Source organism: Coregonus clupeaformis, chromosome 13, assembly GCF_020615455.1.
Source record: "Coregonus clupeaformis isolate EN_2021a chromosome 13, ASM2061545v1, whole genome shotgun sequence".
Lineage (NCBI taxonomy): Eukaryota > Metazoa > Chordata > Actinopteri > Salmoniformes > Salmonidae > Coregonus > Coregonus clupeaformis.
In genome coordinates, this window is record NC_059204.1 from 31,599,647 (window position 1) to 31,623,107 (window position 23,461).

The following is a 23,461-nucleotide window of genomic DNA, read 5'->3' on the forward strand; positions in this document are numbered from 1 at the left end:
CTAAAATGACTAAAATGTAAAATGTCCAGGAATGGCTAAAGGATTGAAATATTTACCTGGAGCTAACCCTGCAGATAGCACTACTGGGTGATCTGAAAAGTCATAGTCAATCGATCAATAATATAATAATGTTTTTAGCAAAAATGTTTATTTTCAATTTACAATCTGTAGAAACAATGATAATAGAAGGGTTCAGAACTTTTTTTAAACATCACAGTACAGTTGAAAAATATATGGCAAATAGAAATCCAATATGGATGGTGTTAAGCGATAGATGGGTGGTGTTAAATGGAGTTGAAGGATGGGACTAATAACTATCAACAGCTAATAACAACAAGATCACTAATGTAAAGCATGCTGTGTCCATAATAAGTATATAGGTTATACGTTGAGAGCTTTTGTGAAAGAACACAGTTAGAAAGATATGGCATATAGAAGCAAACCGGATGGACATCATGAAAATGATCGGAGGGGTTGAGAGTAGAGAAAGTTCAGGAGTAAAAACAAATAATAGAATGATTGTAAAATTGACTGTGTCCATAAAATGTGTATATAGTATGTATAAGCTGGAAGTAGAGGCCTAACCATTGTTGTTTACTCCAATTAGGGAAGGGGGTGGTGGGGGTTAGAAAGTAATAAAGGGTAATAAAAAATAAATAAAAAATATATTTATTTATTTATTTATTTATTTTAAGGATACGTGTGTATATTTATGTGTGCGTGCAAGGGGGGAAAAAAACGTAGGATTGGAAGTGATGCAGACAATTCCATTGATGGAAGTTACAATCTGATCTACCCCCTAAAAAAACAACAACAAAAAAACTAAATAATAACACAATATACACACACACACAAACACACACACACACACACACACACACACACACACACACACACACATACATACATACATACACACACACACATACACAGGTTATTGATGACTAACATAATACAATGAAGACAGGTCCCTAGTGGACTGGACTAACAATCGCATGAATGCTTGGGTAGAAGGAGGGTCAGAGTGGAAGGGAGAGACAGAGATTCAAACTATCGTGGTTACTTTGGAAACTACGCTCACGTAAATATAAATGCTTAAAACTCCACTAAACGCTCATTTGGATTAGAAATGCAACCTGTATTTACGTGTAGCTGTCCTCGATAGTTGAGTTGATGATGTAGGACTCTGGTTTGTCCACCAGAGATCCCAGTGTCCTTAGTAGCGTTTCTGGTCGTAGTGGTGGTTAGAATGGATACTTTCAGATGTACCAGCGGTTGTCGGAGAGGGATTGTCCTTCCCAACTCGTGTCTTTAGTGAAAGTTCTCTAAACGACTATACATGCCAGCTGCAGACAGATTATAAGGTCTAGTTCAATGTCAAATCAAATTTTATTGGTCACATGCGCCGAATACAACAGGTGCAGACATTACAGTGAAATGCTTACTTACAGCCCTTAACCAACAGTGCATTTATTTTTAACAAAAAAAGTGTTGAGAAAAAAAAGAGCAGAAGTAAAATAAAGTAACAGTAGGGAGGCTATATATACAGGGGGGTACCGTTGCAGAGTCAATGTGCGGGGGCACCGGCTAGTTGAGGTACTATGTACATGTGGGTAGAGTTAAAGTGACTATGCATAAATAATTAACAGAGTAGCAGCAGCGTAAAAAGGATGGGGTGGGGGGGCAGTGCAAATAGTCGGTGTAGCCATGATTAGCTGTTCAGGAGTCTTATGGCTTGGGGGTAGAAGCTGTTGAGAAGTCTTTTGGACCTAGACTTGGCACTCCGGTACCGCTTGCCGTGCGGTAGCAGGGAGAACAGTCTATGACTAGGGTGGCTGGAGTCTTTGACAATTTTGAGGGCCTTCCTCTAACACCGCCTGGTATAGAGGACCTGGATGGCAGGAAGCTTGGCCCCAGTGATGTACTGGGCCGTACGCACTACCCTCTGTAGTGCCTTGCGGTCGGAGGCCAAGCAGTTGCCATACCAGGCGGTGATGCAACCAGTCAGGATGCTCTCGATGGTGCAGCTGTAGAATTTTTTGAGGATCTGAGGACCCATGCCAAATCTTTTCAGTCTCCTGAGGGGAATAGGCTTTGTCGTGCCCTCTTCACAACTGTCTTGGTGTGTTTGGACCATGATAGTTTGTTGGTGATGTGGACACCAAGGAACTTGAAGCTCTCAACCTGTTCCACTACAGCCCCGTCGATGAGAATGGGGGCGTGCTCAGTCCTCTTTTTTTTCCCCTGTAGTCCACAATCATCTCCTTTGTCTTGGTCACGTTGAGGGAGAGGTTGTTGTCCTGGCACCACACGGCCAGGTCTCTGACCTCCTCCCTTAGGCTGTCTCATCGTTGTCGGTGATCAGGCCTACCACTGTTGTGTCGTCGGCAAACTTAATGATGGTGTTGGAGTCGTGCCTGGCCATGCAGTCATGGGTGAACAGAGAGTACAGGAGGGGACTGAGCACGCACCCCTGAGGGGCCCCCGTGTTGAGGATCAGTGTGGCAGATGTGTTGTTACCTACCCTTACCACCTGGGGGCGGCCCGTCAGGAAGTCCAGGATCCAGTTGCAGAGGGAGGTGTTTAGTCCCAGGATCCTTAGCTTAGTGATGAGCTTAGAGGGCACTATGGTGTTGAATGCTGAGCTGTAGTCAATGAATAGCATTCTCACGTAGGTGTTCCTCTTGTCCAGGTGGGAAAGGGCAGTGTGGAGTGCAATAGAGATTGCATCATCTGTGGATCTGTTGGGGCGGTATGCAAATTGGAGTCTTCTTCTTCACCTCGTTGAGAGTTTCAGAGTTTCTCCATTTCAAACGTGTGGACTCACGTTTTCTGGTCTAACCATTTTGTAACGTGTAACTTCAGCTTCATGCTTCCTGGTCTGGTAGAAATTCAACCATTTGCAACATCCAGCTTATACTGTAATCTGCTTGGTCTTCCTTTGGTAATGGAGTTGTAGTTTTAAACCATTTTGTAACGTTTAGCTCACGCTTCACGTCTGCTGGTCTAATGTTAATTTGTTTTTCAAGGCTTTTTATGCACTCTAGGTAAAAGGGGCATTCCATCATGTTTGTGCTCATCTGGGTGTGGCCACTGACTGAGAACAAATCAATATGGAAAACAATCATCTCATCTAGAATGCTAAAATCACATTGTTATCTTCACAAAAGTATTATTATACTTAATCATTCATTTTATACCACAATTAGATGCAAACCTTATAACTGGGAAGTGTACACCCCCAGAGATACAGTTATGTTGTTCCACCATCTTTAATGACATCACAACATGGTAACAAATTTGACATGATTGTTCTTTTAGTCGCCAACCATTTCCCACATTCTTTGAAGAATGAATTGTTTCATTTTCCACTTTTGGATGTTGGAGTTTTGGCGGGAAGAATGTCTGTGTTAACAAAGTTGTCCTTTTTCCCAATACTTCATGGCAAGGAAGAGAGAGCGCGGTATTTACATAAAACTGGCCCCCAGGAAAGGGGGTGTTCAAACCTTTGCCTAGCCGGCATCTTTGATCCTCAGCCCATGAGGGCAAGTCATGACAACAGCCTAATAGTGGTGTTGAGTTAAGGTATTTTGAAATCCATTTTAACACTGGTTGTTTTGAAGTGAAGCCGTATCTAGTGACAGAGTTGTGTAATGTAACATACTTCTTTTGGGGGACTCCCGAGCGGTCTAAGGCACTGCAGTGCTTGCGGCGTCATTACAGATCTGGGTCGATCCCAGGCTGTGTCGCAGCCGGCCTCGACTGGGAGACCCATGAGGTGACGCACAATTGGCCCAGCATCGTCCGGGTTAGGGGAGGGTTTGGCTGGCCGGGATGTCCTTGTCCCATCGCGGTCTAGCGACTCCTGTGGAGGGCCGGGCGCATGCACGCTGACACGGTCGCCAGTTGTACGGTGTTTCCTCTGACACATTGGTGCCGCTGGCTTCCGGGTTAAGTGAGCAGTGTGTCAAGAAGCAGTGTGGCTTGGCAGGGTCGTGTTTCGGAGGACGCATGGCTCTCGACCTTCGCCTCTCCCAAGTCCGTACGGGAGTTGTAGCGATGGGACAAGACTGTAACTACCAATTTGGATATCATAAAACAAACAATAATACTTATTATTTTGAGAAGGTGCTCTTATGTAACATTGCTATGCATTTTCAATTGCTGTTGGTGAATGCAATTATTGACTATGAGTTCCTTTCGTATTACAGAAAGTTTTCACAACTGTTTCTGTGTTGCAGAGATTTATACAGTACCTGGCTTCAAGGAATACGCTTTTTAACCTCAGTAACTTTTTGGACAAAAGTGGCCTACAAGGTGAGTGAAGTCAGCTCTGAAGCACTCTCTGTATTTTATCACAGGTTCAGTATGGTCTACACTGTATGAGCTGAAATGCTCCAGTATCTTAAGGCCTATTCTCTCAGGGCACTCAACAGGGCCGTGTTCAGCAGGGCACAATGTCGTTGAACATTCAGATAGGCATGCTTGTTCTAGAAAAAATATTTATATCTGACATGTAGAATAAGGAATCACGTCAGCTCTATTCAAGAACTGCAACGTTCCATAACTTTTGCCTACTAAACGTGTTTGTGTGTGTGTGTGTGTGTGTGTGTGCGACAACAGGCAAGACTGAGAGTGGAGAACTGTTCTTTTAAACGGTCCTGCCCTTTTCCCCTCCGCTCTATTCCCAATGGAATGGTTAAGGCATAATGGCAGACACTCCGCTCATATCATGCGCAGCAGAATTTATTTACTCAAGGTTATTTCCCATGTTAACAAGATGCCTGGCAGCCCAGACCAGTGGGACTTTCAAGTGGGAGTATAATGGTAGAGTAAACATCCCTAATCATAATAACCCACATTCCTTTAGTCATGTTGTGTTACTTATAAATGAGGGTAATAGGGAGCTGTCAGTTTGTTTAAGGATGGTGACTTGATTGAGGTTGGGGAGTATAGCACTCATGACAGAAATCCACGATGGTGAGCTGTCGAAGACGGCCTGTTGAGCATTTACTTTAGAAGAAAATACGGGGCGGACCATATTCATGATACAGACAGTATTTATGATAGTTCATGATCATTGTCATCAATCAATCAAATGTATTTATAAAGCCCTTTTTACAACAGCAGATGTCACAAAGTGCTATACAGAAACCCAGCCTAAAACCCCAAACAGCAAGCAATGCAGATGTTGGAAGTAAGGTTGTCACAATACTCAGTATTGAAGTATTGGGGAAAAAACGAAGAAATCAGTAAACTAAGTACAATCGCTTGGAAAATAAACGTGACAGCCTTGAGTCCCATCCGTTTTTTTTTCAAGCTATTGCGCACAATAGTTAAAGGACCAGACAATTCAGTTAGTTTTATTTGTTTCCATGGTAGGCTTTCACGAGTATCATGATAGTATGACATTGGTATCACGGCAACACTGGAACACACACTTGAAGTGTCCTAAAGTCTGCCTTTGTCTTTTGTCTCACGGCATGTGGCACATACCAGTAACTGCCAAAATAAAGGAAACACTTGAGTAAATGAGGGACACAAAGTATATTGAAAGCAGGTGCTTCCACATAGGTGTGGTTCCTGAGCAATTCCTAAGCAATTAACATCCCATCATGCTTAGGGTCATACATAAAAATGCAGTTACCCATTATTTTTTGCTACAATGGCTATCCCCCCATGGGATGACAATGCCCCATCAACAGGGAACGAGTTGTCACTGAATGGTTTGATGAGCATAAACGATGTAAACCATATGCCATGGCCGTCTCAGTCACCAGATCTCAACCCAATTGAACACTGATGGGAGGTTCTGGAGTGGCGCCTGAGACAGCGTTTTCCACCACCATCAACAAAACAGCAAATTATGGAATTTGTTGTGGAAGAATGATGTTGCATCCCTCCAGTAGAGTTCGACACTTGTAGAAAGTATGGTAAGGCACATTGGAGCTGTTCTGGCTCGTGGTGGCCCAACGTCCTATTAAGACACTTTATGTTGGTGTTTCTTTTATTTTGGCAGTTACCTGTATATCCACCAAAAAACTCTGAAGTAGTCTTCATTTCCAAAATGAATGGAAAGAATGTGCCTCCGCTTATTGTATCTCCAAATAAACAGCTAAGAGTATAGGCTAGTTGTTTGAAAAGGTGATTATGTGGCAGTTCTATAGTGAGATGTGTGTCACGATCAAGATGCACCTGATGCTAAAACATTTATTCCCCTATTGTCTTTTTCAGGCTATGACATGTCAACGTTCATAAGGAGGTATAGTCGCTACCTGAACGAGAAGGCTGTGTCGTATCGACAAGTCGCTTTTGACTTCACCAAAGTTAAACGAGGGTAAGGACTTTAATTCTCTGTTCACACGTTTTCTTATAGCATCCGGCTCAGGTCTACCTAGCCTCTTCTATATTGTATACACACTGTACAGTCGACTCCTGAGAAGTGCATTTTGGATATATTTTTTGGCATATTGCTTATTCCTGCATGAAGTGTATATGGTGTAGGTGTTGATTTGGGATTGGGCATCTGAGTAAGTGTAGTGTAGTTCACCAAACCTAATCCAAATGCATTATTTTAAATTGCATGCTTTATGACATTCATGACAGTCCAAAGCCATTAGTATTGGGCCCTTAATAATTGGAATATTATCATTCCCCAAGGGCGGATGGCGTTATGAGAACCATGAACACCGAGAAGTTACTGAAGACCCTACCCATTATCCAAAACCAAATGGATGCGCTACTTGATTTCAATGTGAGTTTCAATGCTTGACATTTTGCACGTTGTAACTTGTTGTACTGCTATGGCCTGAACAAAACGCTCCAGGTCTCGAATGTAACAGTATTGCAAAAAAACAGTTGGCGAATGAGTAGCTCTGTCGTGTGGATTGGGAGTTAGCTCTGTGAGTCCGACCAATGAGAATGCTTGATGGGTTGACTGTCAATTCAATTGGTCTGCTTTGGATCCCCCCTCCATCTCCAGGTCAACGCCAATGAGCTCACCAACGGAGTGATCAACGCAGCCTTCATGCTTCTGTTCAAAGATGCCATTCGACTGTTTGCGGCCTACAACGAAGGCATTATTAACCTGTTGGGTAAGTACTTCCACCTTCCGGCTCTCAAGAGGCTCTGGCATGCCAAAACCAAGTCATTATTTCCGTATCATTGTTACCATGGAGCGGCACTGATGCAGAGACATCTTTGCACCCTGTCGTTCTGGGTTAATACTGTATCACTGGCCTCAAATGTTTGCTACCACTCACTATCAGCCTGCTCCTCGCTATCAGGTTGACTTAACGAGGGCCGTTAAAGGACCGTGTTCTGCTACTACTCTGCTTTGTTTTAGTGATCTAGGTTTGCTAGGTGACATACAGTAGGATGGTTGAATTGCCTTTTGAACTCGGCCATTCTATTCAATGTCTGAAACACATTGGGGAAGAAATCTAGTTTCCAATTCTTCGAATTCTAAATAAATGAGTGTCCTGAAATTGAGCCCGATGCTGGTGGAGAGACTGGTCTTGTACACAGCCTGTATTCAACTACACTGCATATCTGTTTGCACATGTAGTTCAGTGCACGAGTTGGAAATTAAAATGTATAAGGTTGGAAATAAATATTCCAGTATACTAACATTCTTGTATGTCTCCACAATATATTTGGATATTAGAATGGAGTTAGAGAATTGCACTTGGCTCCTAGACTTGGCTAGAAACCTTATGCAGCTATGTGATATATCTCTGGTCATTACATACAGTGGGGAAAAAAAGTATTTAGTCAGCCACCAATTGTGCAAGTTCTCCCACTTAAAAAGATGAGAGTCCTGTAATTTTCATCATAGGTACACGTCAACTATGACAGACAAAATGAGAAAAGAAAATCCAGAAAATCACATTGTAGGATTTTTTATGAATTTATTTGCAAATTATGGTGGAAAGTAAGTATTTGGTCAATAACAAAAGTTTCTCAATACTTTGTTATATACCCTTTGTTGGCAATGACACAGGTCAAACGTTTTCCGTAAGTCTTCACAAGGTTTTCACACACTGTTGCTGGTATTTTGGCCCATTCCTCCATGCAGATCTCCTCTAGAGCAGTGATGTTTTGGGGCTGTCGCTGGGCAACACGGACTTTCAACTCCCTCCAAAGATTTTCTATGGGGTTGAAATCTGGAGACTGGCTAGGCCACTCCAGGACCTTGAAATGCTTCTTACGAAGCCACTCCTTCGTTGCCCGGGCGGTGTGTTTGGGATCATTGTCATGCTGAAAGACCCAGCCACGTTTCATCTTCAATGCCCTTGCTGATGGAAGGAGGTTTTCACTCAAAATCTCACGATACATGGCCCCATTCATTCTTTCCTTTACACGGATCAGTCGTCCTGGTCCCTTTGCAGAAAAACAGCCCCAAAGCATGATGTTTCCACCCCCATGCTTCACAGTAGGTATGGTGTTCTTTGGATGCAACTCAGCATTCTTTGTCCTCCAAACACGACGAGTTGAGTTTTTACCAAAAAGTTCTATTTTGGTTTCATCTGACCATATGACATTCTCCCAATCCCCAGATCGAGGGAGATTATCAGTGGTCTTCCATTTCCTAATAATTGCTCCCACAGTTGATTTCTTCAAACCAAGCTGTTTACCTATTGCAGATTCAGTCTTCCCAGCCTGGTGCAGGTCTACAATTTTGTTTCTGGTGTCCTTTGACAGCTCTTTGGTATTGGCCATAGTGGAGTTTGGAGTGTGACTGTTTGAGGTTGTGGACAGGTGTCTTTTATACTGATAACAAGTTCAAACAGGTGCCATTAATACAGGTAACGAGTGGAGGACAGAGGAGCCTCTTAAAGAAGAAGTTACAGGTCTGTGAGAGCCAGAAATCTTGCTTGTTTGTAGGTGACCAAATACTTATTTTCCACCATAATTTGCAAACAAATTCATTAAAAATCCTACAATGTGATTTTCTGGATTTTTTTTCCTCAATTTGTCTGTCATAGTTGACGTGTACCTATGATGAAAATTACAGGCCTCTCATCTTTTTAAGTGGGAGAACTTGCACAATTGGTGGCTGACTAAATACTTTTTTTCCCCACTGTACATGTCAAGGCTGTATTCTCTGCTATGAGGATGGATGCCTCTCACTCAGGTGAGAGCCTTGTTCCTTTTGGTGGACTGAGCAGGCCTGTGGGGGGTGGAGGAGCAAATTGGATATGAGCAAACATCAGTGGGAGGTTTACAAGCTAGTGAGACATGTTTAGGATTCATGCACCCCTCAGGAGAGTTTGTATACTTCCTGCAGACATCCATATTTAAGGGCCGATTTTCTGATTGGAGAAAGCTTTTACTTATAGAATGGCAGTTTGATAGTTACTTATTTGTAAAGGCAGTTTGATAGTTTATCCTGATTTGATAAAATGTAAGTTATACCTAAGTTTTATCACTTCTATTTCTTGAAGTACCAGTGCTTCATTATCATTTTCCTCTTTTCACTTCACAGAGAAGTACTTTGACATGAAGAAAAGTCAATGCAAAGAGGGCCTTGACATCTACAAGAAATTCCTCACTAGAATGACAAGAATCTCTGAATTTCTAAAAGTAGCGGCGGTAAGATCCCACCTTGCAAACTTCTGTGTGATCAGATTTTATTTTATTTTTTACTCCTACATTCACCTCCATGTTATCTTGACCCTCCTCTCTCCTTCCTTGCAGCAAGTAGGGATTGATCGAGGGGACATCCCAGACCTCTCCCAGGTAAGACCTGGTGCTATCTATCGCTTTCGTATCTCCATGGCCCGACAATGCAGTGGGTCTGAGATGGAGCCCTGCTGAACCCCTCAGCTTGACTTTATTTCAACACCCCTCTGTGCTGGCTTCCGGCCTCTCTCACCACCCTGCCACCTCCTGCAGTTTCAGACCTCCCAAATGGTTACTTCTGTACAGCTCTAGCTATCCCACACTGCATGTGGCCCCCTCCTAGAGGAAACGCCAGACTTGGGCCCAGTCCAAATACTTTCAAAATGCTTATTTCCTTCCTTCAAGTAATCAAATCACAGATCTGATTTGGTTGGATTGGTGAGAGCAATAGGTTGAAAACATCATCTTTGCAATCACTTCTAGATCTGTGATCAAGGAAGGAAGGGTGCACTTTATTTGCATTCGAACAAGGACTCACCTGACCTTGCATGGCATACAGCACATAAAGGTGTTGACATCGACCTTTGTCAAGGCGTTCACCGAGTAGGCTAGAGCCGAGATGGAAGGAGTACCCTGTATGCTATTATACTGTTCCATGTCACCTTTCAAGAAGGGCCACATGTTGTGTGGGGTTAGCTACATCTCTCGCTTACATATCCAGTCTTAGAATAAAAGGGTTTTTACTTTTGTTATGACCATGTTCAGATGGTGCTTTAGCAAGACAAACAGTATTTTACAAGGTCAATCAATTTGTGATTTGTTTTTTATTAGGACTGTTTTGGATTTAAATAGATGCCTTTAGCTAGTACCTTTCTCCCAAAACCTCTCTTTTTATCATCTCTGACAATTACCACCTTTATATTCTGTATTTTTCCTTAACTTTCCATCTTTAGATTCCAGGTTTTGTAAGTATGTGTATCCCACTCTTTTTAAGTGTTTGTAAGGGTAGTACGTTTTCTCTTTGTGTGCATTGTAAAATACCTAGGCATGCTTACTGTTTGTGTTTCCATCTGCTGTTACCCCTTTGTGATGACATTTCCCCCCCCAACATTTGAACTCACTATTTGTTTCCATTGTAATAGGCCCCCAGTAGCCTCTTAGATGCCTTGGAGCAGCATTTGGCTTCTTTAGAAGGGAAGAAGGTGAAAGCTTCCACTGCAGCCAGCAGGTACTGTCATTTCCCCTTCCATTTACTCACTGCCTATCCAATGTAGTTCAGTCAGACAAAGCCTCTTTGCTCAGGTACCAGATTTAGCAAGTGGGTGTGAGTTGGATGTGAAGTGTTTGTCGGTGGGCAGCAATCTCAACAATATATTTTTGTACTGCGGTCCAAAGTATGCCTTTCCTTTCTGTGTGTTCTTCCAGTTGTTTCAGAGAAAATATTGACGAATGCTCCGGGAGCTACAGTTGCAGTGTTTTTACCCTCAATTTATGCAAGTCCTATATAGTTAATAAAGACCTACTTGTCTGTGGCTAATGCCAGGTGCATTTGATTTTGTTTCCTTTTTGTGTCTTTTGAATGTACTATAATTATGTGCACTGACCATCAGTGCTCATTCAGGTTTTTCTGTTTAGAGTGGGAAAGGTGTGTTATAAATTATCCCTGTCGAGCAGAAATCCTTTCTATTTTATACCAACCTCCTGTTACTCTTGTAGCCCGTATCTATCAAAGTGCAGTTGTAAAAATATGTGCCAATTTCTTTCACTGAGCTTGCAGAACAGCACAGCACTTTTGACAATGGCCAGTAAACAGTTTTCCCATAGCCCCCACTAACTGACCTCTCTCTCTCTCTCTCTCTCTTCCTATGTTTCTGTCTATCCAGGGCTAGCACTCTCTCCAACGCTGTCTCCTCTCTGGCCAACACGGGCATATCTTTCACCAAAGTGGACGAGAGGGAAAAGCAGGCAGCTCTGGAGGAAGAGCAGGCTCGCCTAAAAGCGCTGAAGGTACATTTTCCTTCCAGTGTGCTCCTCTCGCTCTCTGTCTCTCTGTGTGTCTCTGTCTCTCTCTCTGTCTGTCTCTCTCTCTCTCTCTCTCTCTCTCTCTCTCTCTCTCTCTCTCTCTCTCTCTCTCTCTCTCTCTCTCTCTCTGTCTCTCTCTCTCTGTCTCTCTGTCTGTCTGGGCTCTCTCACACTCTTGCTCTCCCCCTCCAACTATCCTCTTGGCTTATTGCCCTACTGGGTTTAATCTGTGCTGACTGGTCAGCAGCATGTGTAGAACATTCAGTGATAATGAACAAAAATTAAAAGATTTTCTGCCTTTGGGGGGGAAATGTCAATGTCGAGGGAGTTGCAGTCTAACATGTTCTTGAGCAGTATTCACACTACAGCGATTAAATCTTCAATGATATTTTTGGTCTCATTTTAATCTAAATTAATGCTGTGGTAAGCAACCAAGCATCGAGCCAGAGGTCATCCAAAGAAGGGATCTTTTTTTAGCTAACAAGTCACAGACTCCCCACCACCTCTGTTAAATTGAGTAAAAAGTTCAGTAAAAATACATGCTCTCAGAAAATGTTAGCTGGCCAGTGTACTGTAGGTAGGCCCGGGTGTTTGGTATTGTTGAATTTTGCCTGTTCCACCTAGGAGCAGCGTCTGAAGGAACTCCAGAACGGTAATTCTTCCTATGCCACCACGGCTGCCTCCCCTGTGTCCACTGACGGAGGGACCATCAACACAGCACCGGCCATTGACCTTTTCTCCACACCCAGCTCCACAAACAGGTGAGCACACCCTTTCTCACCTAGGCCTTACCCATATCACACCCCCACTGAGTTCGCCAAAAAGCTAGGTTACATGTATAGTGCCCAGGCACTGATCATAGCTCTTTGTGGAGTTTATGGTTGTGCCCTATATAGTACACTACCTTTGACCAGAGCCCTATGAGCCTTGGTGAGAAGTAGTGCAGTACATATGGAATAGGGTGCCATTTGGGGTGCAACCTATGTTTTACATTTGTTTACCCATCCAGTTGTTTCAGATCTTTTGAGGGGGCATTAATAATGACGTAGTGTTTGGGGTTGTTGAAGCCAGACTAGACAGTCGATGCCATGTAACCATAGAGCCAAAGACTCCATTGCTATTAATAGGCCTGCTCATCTATTACATTTACATTTTTTACATTTACGTCATTTAGCAGACGCTCTTATCCAGAGCGACTTACAAATTGGTGCATTCACCCTATAGCCAGTGGGTTAGCCACTTTACAATTGTTTTGTATTTTATTTTATTAAGGGTGGGGGTAGAAGGATTACTTTATCCTATCCCAGGTATTCCTTAAAGAGGTGGGGTTTCAAATGTCTCCGGAAGGTGGTGAGTGACTCCGCTGTCCTGGCGTCGTGAGGGAGCTTGTTCCACCATTGGGGTGCCAGAGCAGCGAACAGTTTTGACTGGGCTGAGCGGGAACTATGCTTCCGCAGAGGAAGGGGAGCCAGCAGGCCAGAGGTGGATGAACGCAATGCCCTCGTTTGGGTGTAGGGACTGATCAGAGCCTGAAGGTACAGAGGTGCCGTTCCCCTCACAGCTCCATAGGCAAGCACCATGGTCTTGTAACAGATGCGAGCTTCAACTGGAAGCCAGTGGAGTGTGCGGAGGAGCGGGGTGACGTGAGAGAACTTGGGAAGGTTGAACACCAGATGGGCTGCGGCATTCTGGATGAGTTGTAGGGGTTTAATGGCACAGGCAGGGAGCCCGGCCAACAGCGAGTTGCAGTAATCCAGACGGGAGATGACAAGTGCCTGGATTAGGACCTGTGCCGCTTCCTGTGTAAGGCAGGGTCGTACTCTCCGAATGTTTTCTTACCCACTATTTCCTGTGCCTTTGCCCACCTAATGAAATCGATGCCAGTGGAATGTATTCTGTAGTGCCACAGCTGCACACATGTCAGTGTACTAGAGCTGGGATGATCACTATAACTGTATTGACGCCGATCACTTATCACAGGTATTTTGCTGATATCGTTCATTATGATAAGTAGCCTAAAATAGAGTAATGTGAAGTTAGAAATTAAATACGTTTGCTGATATGGGTGATTGTTAATGGGACAATTGATGGCTACAACCATAGTAGTAGTTTACAGGATAATCATTTTAAAAAATCTGTGGTGTACATTCATGTTATAAACTTATCACTCTATTTTCATTATCGCATAAATTCAGGCAATTTATCGTGATATGGATTTCTTTTCCATATCGCCCAGCTCTACAATGTACTTCTACAAATAATCTCGTACATAAACGTGAGCATTACAAAAGAAGAACAATGAATGAATCGTTGCTCCAGTTTTTAAAGGTGGATGGCAAGGGTGCGTGTTGCATAACTGCCCGGCTAGAACGTATTGCATTCCCCCGTTGGAAAGCATGCAGCTCAGGGTAGCTGTTTAAGGAGCCTCCATGGCTGTACAGAGGGTATTGATTGCGTGTGACTTTCAGAGACTCCACTGTTTCTCCCACTTGGCTGTTTAAGCAAGCCTGCCAAGTTTGTCTTCAGTGTGTGCGTGAAATGTTTGGGACTGTTTAAAAAAAAAAAAAAAAAAAAAAATTGTAGGTGAAGGGTGGGAACCGTGGGAGTAAGGAGTAGGTAGAATGTTCCCCCCTACCCTTTGCTAGGTGCAACTTCTACCTGGAGCGTTATGAAAACCTTTTGAGACGGCTACGGGAGAGTTAGGGTTTTGCTTTTGGGAGACTGATGCGTTTTTGTCTTTAACTTCCCTTCTTCCTCCCCCCTCAAGCACTTCCAAGGCGGCGAGTGACCTTCTAGATTTGCAGCCTGCATTTCAGCAGCAGGCACTGCCCCTCTCCACTGGCCTACCAACAGCCAACACATGGGGAGGTGAGAGCTCCCGTCACACCGCGGATACCTGTTTTACACCCCTGATTCTCACACACACACACACACCCTCTTTCACTCCGATTCCTCTGTGATAGGCCTCTCCACAGGTCATAGTGGAATAGACCCTTTGCATTCTCAAACAGCTTATTAACTCGATAAGCTTGCTGGTGGTGGATATACAGTACCTGGTGTATTTGACCTAACTCCTGAAAGCTATTGGTGAACTTGAATTTGAAATTGGGTGGTAAGACCACTAATAATATCAGGTAAAGTCGATCAACAATCAAATCACAGTTATGTATTTATTAGGATCCCTGTTATCTCTTCCTGGGGTCCAAACAGGAATAAAACAATTACATAAAAACAAAACAACATCATAAATAAGACAATACATCATGCAAGACATAATTTTAAAAAAATACAATATAAAATGTACAATACAGTAATAAAATGTCTCTTCACAGTCCACACAGGTGTTTTATCTGTTTTTTAAATATTATTTTACTGCTTGCGTGAGTTACTTGATGTGGAAGAGAATTCCATGTAGTCATGGCCCTGTATTATTATTATTATTATTATTATTATTATTATTATTGTGCGTTTCCCAGAGTCTGTTCTGGACTTGGGGACTGTGAAGAGACCCCTGGTGGCATGTCTTGTGGGGTATGTATGGGTGTGTTAGCTGTTTGAACAAACAGTTCGGTGCTTTCAACACGTCAATACCTCTCACAAAGACGAGGAGTGACGCAATTAATCTCTCTACTTTGAGCCAGGAGATATTGACATGCATGTTATTGATATTAGCCCTCTGTTTACATTTAAGGGCCAGCTGTGCTGCTCTGTTCTGGGCCAACTGTAATTTGCCTATGTCCCTCTTTGTGGCACGTGACCATAATGACTGGGCAGTAGTCCAGGTGTGATAAAACTAGAGCCTGTAGGACTTGATTTGTTCATTGTCATGTCAAGTAAGCAGAGCAGAGTAGCACTTTATTACAAACAGACCTCTCCCCATCTTAGCTACCGTTGCATCAATATGTTTTGACCATGACAGTTTACAATCCTGGGTAACACCAAGCAGTTTAGTCTCCAACTTGCTCAATTTCTACATTATTCATTACAAGATCCAGCCCCGTGTAGCTCAGTTGGTAGAGCATGGCGTTTGCAACGCCAGGGTTGTGGGTTCGATTCCCACGGGGGGCCAGTATGAAAAAATGTATGCACTCACTAACTGTAAGTCGCTCTGGATAAGAGCGTCTGCTAAATGACTAAAATGTAAGATTTAGTTTAGGTTTAGGGTTTAGTGAATGATTTGTCCCAAATACAGTGCTTTTAGTTTTTGATATATTTAGGACACCCATTCTAAAACTCACTGCAGCTCTTTAAGTGTTGCAGTGATTTCACTTGCTGTGGTAGCTGACCTGACGTGTGTAATGTTGAGTCATCAGCGTACATAGATACACTGGCTTTACTCAAGGCTAGTGGTAGGTCATTAGTAAACATTTTAAAAAGTAAGGGGTCACGACCTTGAGGTATGCCTAACTCTACCTGGTTTATGTTAGAGAACACCGTCTGTGTTCTGTTAGATAGGTAACGCTCGATCCATCATATATCAGAGGAGGTAAAGCCATAACACACACAGTTTTTTCAGCAGCAGACTATGCTCGATAATGAAAAAAGCTTTCCTGACGACTCAAACAGAATTATTTCACAGAATCATTCGCTACATGCTTCAGTCTGAGACTTCCATCTTTGAAGTTGTTTGTGGTGACGTCAAAATGAGGGATGTTGTACAAAACAAAGGAATCAGCGATTGGATCATCTCTAACCAATCATAGTATCAATGCCAATGACGAATTTTCAAATTGTCGCAATACCCACGTGTGTGCTGGCTCTGGCCCAACCGATCGGTTTCTGGGACCAATCAGATGGTCTAGAACGTGTTTCTATTCTAGAAATCCTACGGGAGGTACTCAGATCCAGACTCATTGCGGAGAAGAAACTAACGTCCGTGGGCGTGGCGTAGTGTTTGCCCGGAGCAAGGAGTTTTGGTAGCCAGGCAAGTCAAAAGCTGCACTGAAGTCGTAACAAAACTTCTTATTATCAGTTTAGTAGTTTGCCAGACAAACTATCAGCAACTCTAAAATAATGGTCTGTATCATGACAGTAACCTTATTTATTCATATTATTATTACAGTTAGTAATTGACCTTGTCTGATTTGCTATGACTCTTGTTGTCCATCATTCATGGAATTGTTATTTAAACCTCATGATGGAGGTGCCAAATTAAAAAGCACCTTTTATCTTGAGTGCCTTGTAATGTTGTGTGTGCTTTTGAATTCACGGTCATGTGTCAATCGAAAGTAAATAATGATAAGGTTGAAATGATTAGATACAAACCTACTTAACTGTGTTTTCCTTTTCACTTACAAATACACTGTTCAGGTTTGTGTGTTTGGTTTCCCTGGAAACTAAAACCTTGTTCTTTGTTGTGTTTTATTCCAATATTGTAGTCACTGAGGGAGTCGTGTTCTCTCATACTATACAGTATGAATCTAGTGTTACTTTTTGTCAGTCCTGCAACGTATCAGGTTAATCAACTTGAAGCTGGAATTATTTTTGTGTTCTTGTTGTTTATAATGTAACTTTTTTTAGACTTTATACTTTTATCAAGTATACTTTTTAAAAACGTTTTCAAAGCAAATGTGCTGCATTTGTTCAAATTGAGTATTTCCAATAAGGACGGTAAAGTGTAGGCTACATGGATTAAGGCTGTCTTGGTTTGTGTCATGTCTAGAAGTTAACATTATCGACTGGTGCACATGTTTATTTTTCTTTTCCACTAGCATTGACTTTGTTGATAGCTACTTTATTGAGGAAAAATGTACTTATTATGACTGAGATATGTGGTTGTCCCACCTAGCTATCTTAAGATGAATTCACTAACTGTAAGTGGCTCTGGATAAGATAATCTGCTAAATGACTAAAATGTACACATGTAGTATGGCGTTTGGTATAACCACTAGATGCATGTGATGAAATAACCTGCTTTACGTAATGTATTGTTTGCTATAGCTTGGCAAAAATGATTGTGACTCTAGATGACAACATAAGGCTGTTTGTTTCCAAGTCTGCTTCAATATTCGTTTCCTTGCAATGATACTTGGAGTATTTGTCATACGAACACTACCACCATCATAGTTCATGAAGAATTCTGTCTGGGGCATGGGGTTTATGTTCAGCCGCACCCTGTGTTGTGTTTCTGCATGCTTCGTTTGACTTGACTCACTGTCCTCTTCTAACATCTTCCTGTTCTCTCTCTTTCTGTTTCTGTCACCTTTGCCTGTGTAGATCCTTTCACTTCTACAGAAGCTGTGGATGACTCCATTCCAAACTTTAACCCTTTCCTTACACATCCTGTTGTCGATGCTGTTCATCTACCTATTGTGTCTTCCAGTGGTGTTAGTTCTAGGACACCCACTCATGAAATGTTTGGTGGTAAACAACATTTCTATTTTAGTGTTAAGTTTTCTTTATTTGTCTGTTATGGTGTTGTCAGAAATGTCCCCATTGTCATATTCAGCCTTCATGCACCATTCCATAGACATTAAAACCAGTAGATGGTGATAGCTTTGACCTCAGCCACGTATTCCAATGGAACACTCCCGATGGTGCATGAAGCTCGAAACTATTTAAATTTGAAGCACGCCATATTACTGAATAGGGCTAAATGGCACCAAAATAATCGCTAAGATCATGGTGAAAGTGGCTGTAACTAGCAAAGGATCATGGTCGACGTAGTCGTTTTCATCCTGCCTGAGAGAGTTAACCTTAATGTCTATGGCATGAGGGTGCAAGCTTCTTCGTAGCCTGCCGGCCCGTGATTGGTCTGTTTCGGCACGTGGTCCTGTGTGACAACAAATGTAATCAGAATGGATCACTATTTAATTAAATATCTCAATTTGTAGCGAAATTCAAAATAATTCACTGTGGGGATCGAACTTAATCATAATAAACATATTCTAGAGGCCAAAACGTCCGTCAATAGTGTGTGTGTGTGTGTGTGTGTGTGTGTGCGCACCTCATAAGTGATCTTAAAGCGGCAATCAGCAGTTGAAACAATAATGTGAAAGCTTCTTCCCCGCCCCTGTTTCAGTAAAAAGCTGAGGGATGTTGCTGGAGAAATGTAACCACTCTCAAATTCATAGACAGAGCTATGGATGCAAGGACTGACCATCCATGATATCAAAATTATCGTTTTAACCATGTTTTGAGGCTATATAGTGTTTGTTTATATTTACTTTGTTTACAAACATTGGAGTAAAACAAGGTTATGTTTTGGGTTCTGATGGGGTACCACAGTTGAACTAAGCTCATTGAGCATTAATAAGGTATATTCTTCAAGACTCAGTGGGTACATATCATGAATGTATACATCCAAAAATGGATGGATCACTACAGATTGCCCCTTGAAGTAGCATCATGCAGTGAAAACCTTCATTGAGTTGATGCAGAGTCAAAGAAGTGCTTGCTTCAGAACTCCAGGATTCTGAAGGGGAATATAGAATTCAACAGTAAATGTCTGGTGCGGTTCACATTGTGTGTGGGTGCATACAATTGTGTTTACATACAGTATGTGATGTAGTATTTAGATGTGATGATGCTACTAAAGGTTTTTCAGGAATCAGGTGTTTATCTTGGTCATTGTAGATCCTTGGTATTCAAAAAACAAGGAAAGGTGATGGCATCTCCCATAAATGACCACAGCTACAAGGTTTTAAGTTTATGGTGCTCTTTTGTGTATGTTTAAAAAGCTGACGCATTTAAACCGTGTGGTCTTTGTCAAAGCTTGCTGTTACTGTATATATTATTTGTTTTGGTTTGACTGTGCCATGACACTGGAGATTCTGGCCTGCCGCTGACTGAATAGGTTATTTATAGCTTGGGCCTTACAAGATGTACTTTCACTCTGTTTCCTTACCTATGTTTGTTCATAGCATGTAATGTTACTCTGTTTCCTTACCTATGTTTGTTCATAGCATGTAATGTTACTCTGTTTCCTTAGCTATGTTTGTTCATAGCATGTAACGTTACAACTTCTGTCTCTTGTTTTTGCATTTTTAAAGTGTTATGGAAAACAATACACTTTGTTGCTTGAATTTTGATTTTATTTTTGATTCTCCAGATCATTACAATCCCTTTATTGTTTGGAGCTCTTCCATTGCATCTGATCATGAGCACACAGTGCGGATAGGGCAGTTTATCTCAGGTACCATGACGGGGAACCCGACTGACCTATGTTTTCTGAAAACCCCCGTAAGCATAGGACCCTGAACCTACGCCGGGATCATGTTTGCTCTAGTCTAGTTGCTTCCCTGAGTGCTGTTTGCCTTTAGTGCTAACATTTTAGCATTTAGCATTTGTTTGAGGTGGCTTTTTTAAGAATGTTAGTGCTCTTCCTTTTTCTCAAACTGCTGAGCATGGATAAAAAAATTTTTTATTTGACTTGATGTTCTTCTTGCTTAATTTTCTGGAGCTATACTTTTCATTTGTTGTGTTTTTCTTTATTTCTAGTCATGTTTATAAAACCCCATCTCTTTGCCTTTCTCCCCTACTGCTTGCCTCTGGTTGTGTCAGACTCTTTCTGTGGGCCAGCATCGTACCCTACCACTCCTCTCTTCCAGTCTGAGTCCCCTGCTGTACCTGGTCTATTTGGAGGTAGGTACCTGGGGCTTGCCATTCCCACTGCCCCCTGTCTACTCTCTGGCCCGAAAATAAAACTAGCTTGATTAATGCCTCCGCTACTATCAGCCCCAACACTTTTTTGCTTCCTCTGAACCAGGATTCTCAGCATCTTCCACCACGCAGCCCCAGACCGCCAGAGGCCTTAACGTCGATTTTGACTCTGTGTTTGGCAATAACTCGGCCTCCGCCAACAATGTTGACTCTGCTGGTAAGGATCATACATTCCCGACCTCTCCCAACTCCCCATCCCCTCTCTTCACATGCACAAGCTCCACATAGAAGTTACCCTTCAGCACAGATCTAGGATCAGCTTACCCTGCCCCATTTAGATCAGTTTCTAGGGCAGGCCTGGCCAACCCTGTTCCTGGGGTGCTACCATCCTGAAGGTTTTCGCTCCAACCCTAATCTAGCGCACCTGATTCTAATAATTAGCTGGTTGATAAACTGAGTCAGGTTAGTTACTACTGGGGTTGGAGCGAAAACCTTCAGGAGGGTAGCTCTCCAGGAACAGGGTTGGGCAGCTCTGGTCTAGGGGCAACATAATGCTTCTCCCATGGCCGCCACATCCACACTGCTGCCCAACTCACCTCATGGGCCATCGCTGAGCTTGGGGCTTGGATGTTTTGGAAAATACTTTAAAATACTTGCAGTGAGTGCTTGATCAATGATTGAGAAAATGTACCACCATGAAATATGGTCATGAATGATTTGCTTCAAAATGTTCCAAAAGAAGCATTCATTATTTTTTTTAAATGTTGCTATATTGCAATAGAAAGCGCAGCCTTCCCTCTGGGTTTCGCATGCGCTATTTTCAATTACCTGTCCGTCATTCGAGACATGGCGGGTTTCAGACCTTTCAAGGTCTGCTCCGGTGCCTCCGAGCTCCTTTAGCTAGCACTTCTTGAACTCTGTCACTGCCACTGCCGGGGCCTGGAACATGACAGTTTGTCATGAACAGAACCCAAAGACTCAGGGTAGTGCTGTCCTCACCTTCACACTGTAACGTAACACTACATTCAATACTACATTTGTCATTGTATTCCTCCATCACATTGTCTAATCTTGCATGAAATGGAAGAGTTTAGGAAATTAGTATTGGCACTATTTCAACTTCTCTCAATATAGCCTTCTGCCCCTGAGTAGTTCTGCCTACGAAGTCATAAGCACATCACAGAAAGGTGCATTTGGCAGCAAAAAGTGCCTTTTGGTGCTCAATAAAGTATATAGTGAAGAGCAAAGGATGTACACGTACAGTACCAGTCAAAAGTTTGGACACACCTACTCATTCAAGGGGTTTTCTTTATTTTTACTATTTTCTACATTGTAGAATAATAGTGAACACATCATAACTATTAAATAACACATATGGAATCATGTAGTAACCAAAGAATTGTTAAACAAATCAAAATATATTTTAGATTCTTCAAAGTAGCCACCCTTTGCCTTCATGACAACTTTGCACACTCTTGGCATTCTCTCAACCAGCATCATGAGGAATGCTTTTCCAACAGTCTTGAAGGAGTTCCCACATATGCTGAGCACTTGTTGGCTGCTTTTCCTTCACTCTGCGGTCATACTCATCCCTAACCATCTCAATTGGGTTGAGGTTGGGTGATTGTGGAGCCAGGTAATCTAATGCAGCACTCCATCACTCTCCTTCTTGGTCAAATAGCCCTTACACAGCCTGGAGGTGTGTTTTGGGTCATTGTCCTGTTGAAAAACAAATGATAGTCCCACTAAGCGCAAACCAGATGGAATGGCATATAGCTGCAGAATGCTGTGGTAGCCATGCTGGTTAAGTGTGCCTTGAATTCTAAATAAATCACAGACAGTGTCACCAGCAAAGCACCATCAAACCACCACCTCCATGCTTCACGGTGGGAACCACACATGCAGAGATCATCCGTTCACCTACTCTGTGTCTCACAAAGACACGGCAGTTGGAACCAAAAATCTCCAATTTGGAATCGTCAGACCAAAGGACAGATTTCCACCGGTTCAATGTCCATTGCTCATGTTTCTTGGCCCAAGCAAGTCTCTTCTTCTTATTGGTGTCCTTTAGTAGTGGTGTCTTTGCAGCAATTCGACCATGAAGGCCTGATTCACGCAGTCTCCTCTGAACAGTTGATGTTGAGATGTGCCTGTTACTTGAACTCTGTGAAGCATTTATTTGGACTGCAATCTGAGGTGCAGTTAATTCTAATGAACTTATTCTCTGCAGCAGAGGTAACTCTGGGTCTTCCTTTCCTGTGGCGGTCCTCATGAGAGCCAGATTCATCATAGTGCTTGATGGATTTCGCGACAGCACTTGAAGAAACTTTTAAGTTCTTGAAATATTCCGTATTGACTGACCTTCATGTCTTAAAGTAATGATGGACTGTTGTTTGTTTGTCTTTGCTTATTTGAGCAGTTCTTGCCATAATATGGACTTGGTCTTTTACCAAATAGGATTAACTTCTGTATACCCCCCTACCTTGTCACAACACAACTGATTGGCTCAAATGCATTAAGAAATTCCACAAGTGTGCAAAGCTGTCAAGGCGAAGGGTACCTACTTTGAAGAATCTCAAATGTAAAATATATTTGGATTCCATATGTGTTTTTTCATAGTTTTGATGTCTTAACTATTATTCTACAATGTAGAAAATAGTAAAAATAGGTGTCCAAACTTTTCACTGGTACTGTACCTGTATCTAATGTGTGGGTTTTGGGGTGCTTCATTCACAATCTCACCATTGTTTTGTTTCTCTCCCTTGTTCATTGGGTGAACACACACTTTGGGCCTTGGCTTTTGCATGACTGGGTGAGTTGACTACACACTCCTTAGTCCTGGACTGCGCCAGCAACCTTAATGTCATTTTCACGTGCAACACCTGCTTCCCACTTCGCTCACGTTAACCACGTCCTCTTTCCCGTCTTTTACCCCCTCCCCCCTTTATTAATAATGTTTTAGGTGGCATCCTTGAACCCACAGTGGCCTCCTCGCCCATCCAGGGGCTAACCCCCAACGGGCAGCAGCCTGGGAAGCTGGTGTCTGACGACCTGGACTCGTCCTTGGCCAACCTTGTGGGCAGTATGTATCATTAACGTGCTCCTTACTCCTACCATATTGTAACGCTTCACTGCATATGTGCTGTTGATTACTGAACATTTTAGCAGACCAGCTTCCAGATGAAGTGTCACCTGCCAGCTCTTTTGGTGTATT

The 23,461-nt window shown here is 42.6% G+C and overlaps 1 protein-coding gene across 7 annotated transcripts in view; it reads left to right on the plus strand.

Moving 5' to 3' along the window:
- LOC121579243 (phosphatidylinositol-binding clathrin assembly protein) overlaps positions 1–23,461 on the plus strand; it is a 70,808-nt gene that overhangs the window by 31,852 nt on the left and 15,495 nt on the right. For 3 of the 7 annotated variants that reach the window (XM_041893655.2, XM_041893661.2, XM_041893658.2), the window contains exons 3-15: positions 4,242–4,317; positions 6,235–6,337; positions 6,661–6,754; positions 6,983–7,094; positions 9,488–9,594; positions 9,700–9,741; positions 10,767–10,852; positions 11,508–11,631; positions 12,271–12,407; positions 14,414–14,514; positions 20,149–20,229; positions 20,354–20,464; positions 23,210–23,329. In XM_041893655.2, the coding sequence (XP_041749589.1) occupies positions 4,242–4,317; positions 6,235–6,337; positions 6,661–6,754; positions 6,983–7,094; positions 9,488–9,594; positions 9,700–9,741; positions 10,767–10,852; positions 11,508–11,631; positions 12,271–12,407; positions 14,414–14,514; positions 20,149–20,229; positions 20,354–20,464; positions 23,210–23,329 (1,294 nt within the window). The remainder of the gene's footprint in view (positions 1–4,241; positions 4,318–6,234; positions 6,338–6,660; positions 6,755–6,982; positions 7,095–9,487; positions 9,595–9,699; positions 9,742–10,766; positions 10,853–11,507; positions 11,632–12,270; positions 12,408–14,413; positions 14,515–20,148; positions 20,230–20,353; positions 20,465–23,209; positions 23,330–23,461) is intronic. The other 4 variants (XM_041893657.2, XM_041893659.2, XM_041893656.2 and 1 more) reach the window with 3 other exon arrangements.